The sequence below is a fragment of the Sipha flava genome, unplaced genomic scaffold (assembly GCF_003268045.1).
Source record: "Sipha flava isolate LNK unplaced genomic scaffold, YSA_version1 48_pilon_pilon, whole genome shotgun sequence".
Taxonomy (NCBI): Eukaryota; Metazoa; Arthropoda; class Insecta; order Hemiptera; family Aphididae; genus Sipha; species Sipha flava.
In genome coordinates this window covers 367,040-370,440 of record NW_020273306.1, presented here as the reverse complement: position 1 = coordinate 370,440, position 3,401 = coordinate 367,040, and the positions used below count along the sequence as shown (strand labels likewise).

General features: G+C 29.0%; 1 protein-coding gene across 4 annotated transcripts in view; it reads right to left on the bottom strand.

Annotated features, from left to right (window-relative positions):
* Nucleotides 1-3,174, bottom strand: part of LOC112690040 (splicing factor 3B subunit 3) — a 10,852-nt gene extending 7,678 nt beyond the window's left edge. For 3 of the 4 annotated variants that reach the window (XR_003149173.1, XM_025563934.1, XM_025563933.1), the window contains exons 1-7: nt 2,894-3,174; nt 1,945-2,191; nt 1,628-1,798; nt 1,385-1,557; nt 1,067-1,321; nt 284-525; nt 45-223 (exon numbers count right to left, since the gene is read on the bottom strand). Coding sequence is in view for 3 of the 4 variants with exons in the window: in XM_025563934.1 (XP_025419719.1) it covers nt 45-223; nt 284-525; nt 1,067-1,321; nt 1,385-1,557; nt 1,628-1,798; nt 1,945-2,170 (1,246 nt within the window). In the remaining variant the exon portion in view is untranslated. The remainder of the gene's footprint in view (nt 1-44; nt 224-283; nt 526-1,066; nt 1,322-1,384; nt 1,558-1,627; nt 1,799-1,944; nt 2,192-2,893) is intronic. The other variant, XM_025563932.1, reaches the window with a different exon arrangement.
* Nucleotides 3,175-3,401: the final 227 nt, after the last annotated feature.

Below are 3,401 nucleotides of genomic sequence, written 5' to 3'. Positions count from 1 at the left end.
ATCTTCACAATTAGAAGCAATAAAACTTAAGAAAATTACAATACCTAAATCAGCAACTTGACAAGCCATAATAGGTGATAATGAATCCATTTCATCTACTAAAACTAAATTTCGTAATTGTCGAGGAGCAAAGAAAAACGTATCTCCTTCTTCAAGAGGCATTGCTGAGCTAAATTCTGGTTCATCATCATCATCACCCAGATTTGCTATTTGGTATAAATAACTGCAAAATTAAAATAATTATTACTTTTTTACTAAAACTATTACAACTTTTCTAACTTACTGATTCCCAAACTCTGATGCTACAAACAAAAACCCAGTTTTTAAAACACACATAGCAGAAGCTACTGGAACAGTATCAAAATATTTCAGTCTAATTTCTGTAACAAACTCTTCATTGGTTTCTAATGTAACTTTGAAAACATCTCCTTGTTCAGTTTGAACTAAGAAAAAAAACATTGACTTTGTCTTGTGCGTGGCACTGCAAACCAAAATCATTCCTCGTTCTGGATCATCTAAATCATTCTAAAAATTTAAAATAATTTAAAAATCTTTAACAACAATTTGATGTATATTATAACATATTAGTAAATTAGAAACAAAATTAATGCAGACTAATATCTTATACAATTTTTAGATTAAGATACCTAGTAAACATTTTATTAGATAATACAAATAACAAATTATATAAAATACAATTCAAATTAATAAGTATCATCTATTATTATAGCACTCATTTACGACCAATGTGGGAAAAATACTCGCACACAAGAGATACCTAGAGTGCCTTAAAATTAAAAAAATATACATCAATCAAATTTTAATACTAACTTTTAAATTATTATCTCTATCATACATTTTTTTTAAATGCAATTTCATAAATAAGTATAAATGTAAGAAAGCACTAATAAAGAATTACATTTAAATACAATATAATCCAATCAAATAATTACCAACTATTATTATAGCACTCATTCACGACCGGTGTGGGAAAAATACTCGCACACAAGAGATACCTATAGTGCTTAAGATGTTATACTGATATTTAATTATAAAATATACTTACTCGTCTACGAGGTATTGGACACCTTATATCAGGTTGTTCCCCTTGATTTTTGTAAGTTATATAATTTTCTGAACATATTAGTACTCCTCCAGGTCCATCTTTATCACCAGGAACAGTAATGAGAGAATTTGCATGTTCTTCTAAAGGTTCACTATATTTACGTACTACATGATTTAATCCAAAATCTACTTCATAAAATGTAAGTGTCTGCCGTGTAGTTTGAACGGCTTCTCCAGTCGGATCTGCGTCAACTTCCTACAAATATTATAATTAAATAAAATAATATAAATTAAAATATTAACAAATTGAATTAAATACCTCATAGTCAATTTCAAGACAAGCAAATATTGGGTTATCAAATGCAACATCAATTCCAACCATATGATATACTAATGTATTGCTTTTATTAGCTTCTAAAGGAGATGAAATTGTTAGTCGTGCTTCAGCATCTCTATTAGGAATGTAAACTAATTTTTGTTTTTCAACAGCACCTATAAATAATTTAAAATAATTTATGCTTTACTTTAAATATGCTATAATTTAAATTTAAAATAACATTACCTATCATTATTGCCCTTCCTTTTGGATCAATAGCTAAATATTGTCCAGGAACAATTCGCCTACATCCACTCTTGCCAAAAGTCTCTTGGTGCACTTTATCCAAGATATTTTTAGAGGGTAAATATTCCAAAATCACAATTCTCCCAGAATCAGAACCAACCACAATATAATCTAAACAATATTAAAGATTAAATAATATAATTAAATTATTATTCTATGGTAATAAATTAAATACTATAAGTGAAGGAATTAAAAATATATTGAATTATTATAACAGAGAATAAATAGAAAAAAATATATTTTACATAATACTATACCTTTAGTGCCTCCGGATTGTCTAAAACTCATTAATGCTCGAACTATTCCAAAAACTTCAACAGTCAATAATGTGTGAACTTTACCAGTATTTGTATCTGGCCTCATCAGTTCTAGAGATTTACCACGTGATACTAATATCTCTTGTACTTTTCCACCACTGAAATTTCCATGTATAGCGTGCGTTATGCCACTACCACGTTGCAATGTCATATTATACAAATACATGATGTATTAAAGTTTAATAACCTAAATTAAAATAAACATATTAGGTATACACAAAACATATTTAGGTACATAATATTAGTTCAAACATTTTGTTGTTATACAATTTTGCAAAAATTATATTATAGAAAATATTATCTAAGAAGTAATATGCCAATAATTTTATAATAGTGATGTAGTGACCACTACATCTTTAATAAGAGGTGAATAGGAAGGTATATTTTCGTAAATAGATAGTACAGAATTTAATAGATAATATTCAAGGTGAGTGGTCATTTTTTATTTTGCCCATTATACATAGTATTAACTATATTTTCTTAGAAATTAGAGATACAAAGTGCTATTACAATTGAAAACAAAAAAATAATCAGTTTCTTTGCATGGATAACCTAAGACGAGATAAATTAACTATAAAGAATAAAAATTGGACAAGTATTTGAATTGGGAAAATAAAATATAAACAATAGACTTATCCGGAATATTAAAAATACATGGTTATAAAACCATTGCCGGTGTAAAGTCAACAAATTAATCGACAACCTAACCTATAAAAAAAAAAATAAACGGTCGAAAATACAACTTTTATCGGCCAACAAAAGAAAAACTAGAAACGTGAAACATTGAATTATTAGTTATAAGTCATTAGGTATTGAGTATAGTTTTAAACGGATTTCTCATACGATAGACAAAATTATTGCAATCCATATATAATAATTCATTCATTACCTGTAACCGATAATCCCGTAGTACACTTCACACGATATTCGCGGGCCAAGACAATTCAGTCAAACCAGACAATGGTATTTTTAGAACATTTCAAAACCGTTCAATCAGACGGAAAAAATAAACCGAACGAAAATAACGTGGAATTTAATTATTGAATCCAAAGATGGTCATCATAAACAAACAGTTCGCCATTTTCTTCGAGCTCTGGACGAATGATAGCAAGCAACGGCTTACGGAAAACGCAGTAGTACGTTAACACATATGTGCATTGGTCGTATGACGCGTGTGTGTGTGTTAATATGGGTATAGGAGTACAGTGGTGTCAGTGTGTAAGAATAATATTTTGCATGCGTGTGTCTGGAATATGGTACACATGGCTTGCTAGGTGGGACCATTACTATGATGTGCCGAGTTAGGAACGTGACAGTAGTGCCCGATTTGAAACATGAAAAATTTAATTCACATTCAATGGCCACCGTCTCGTTTTTCAATTTAAATATATGGGTTA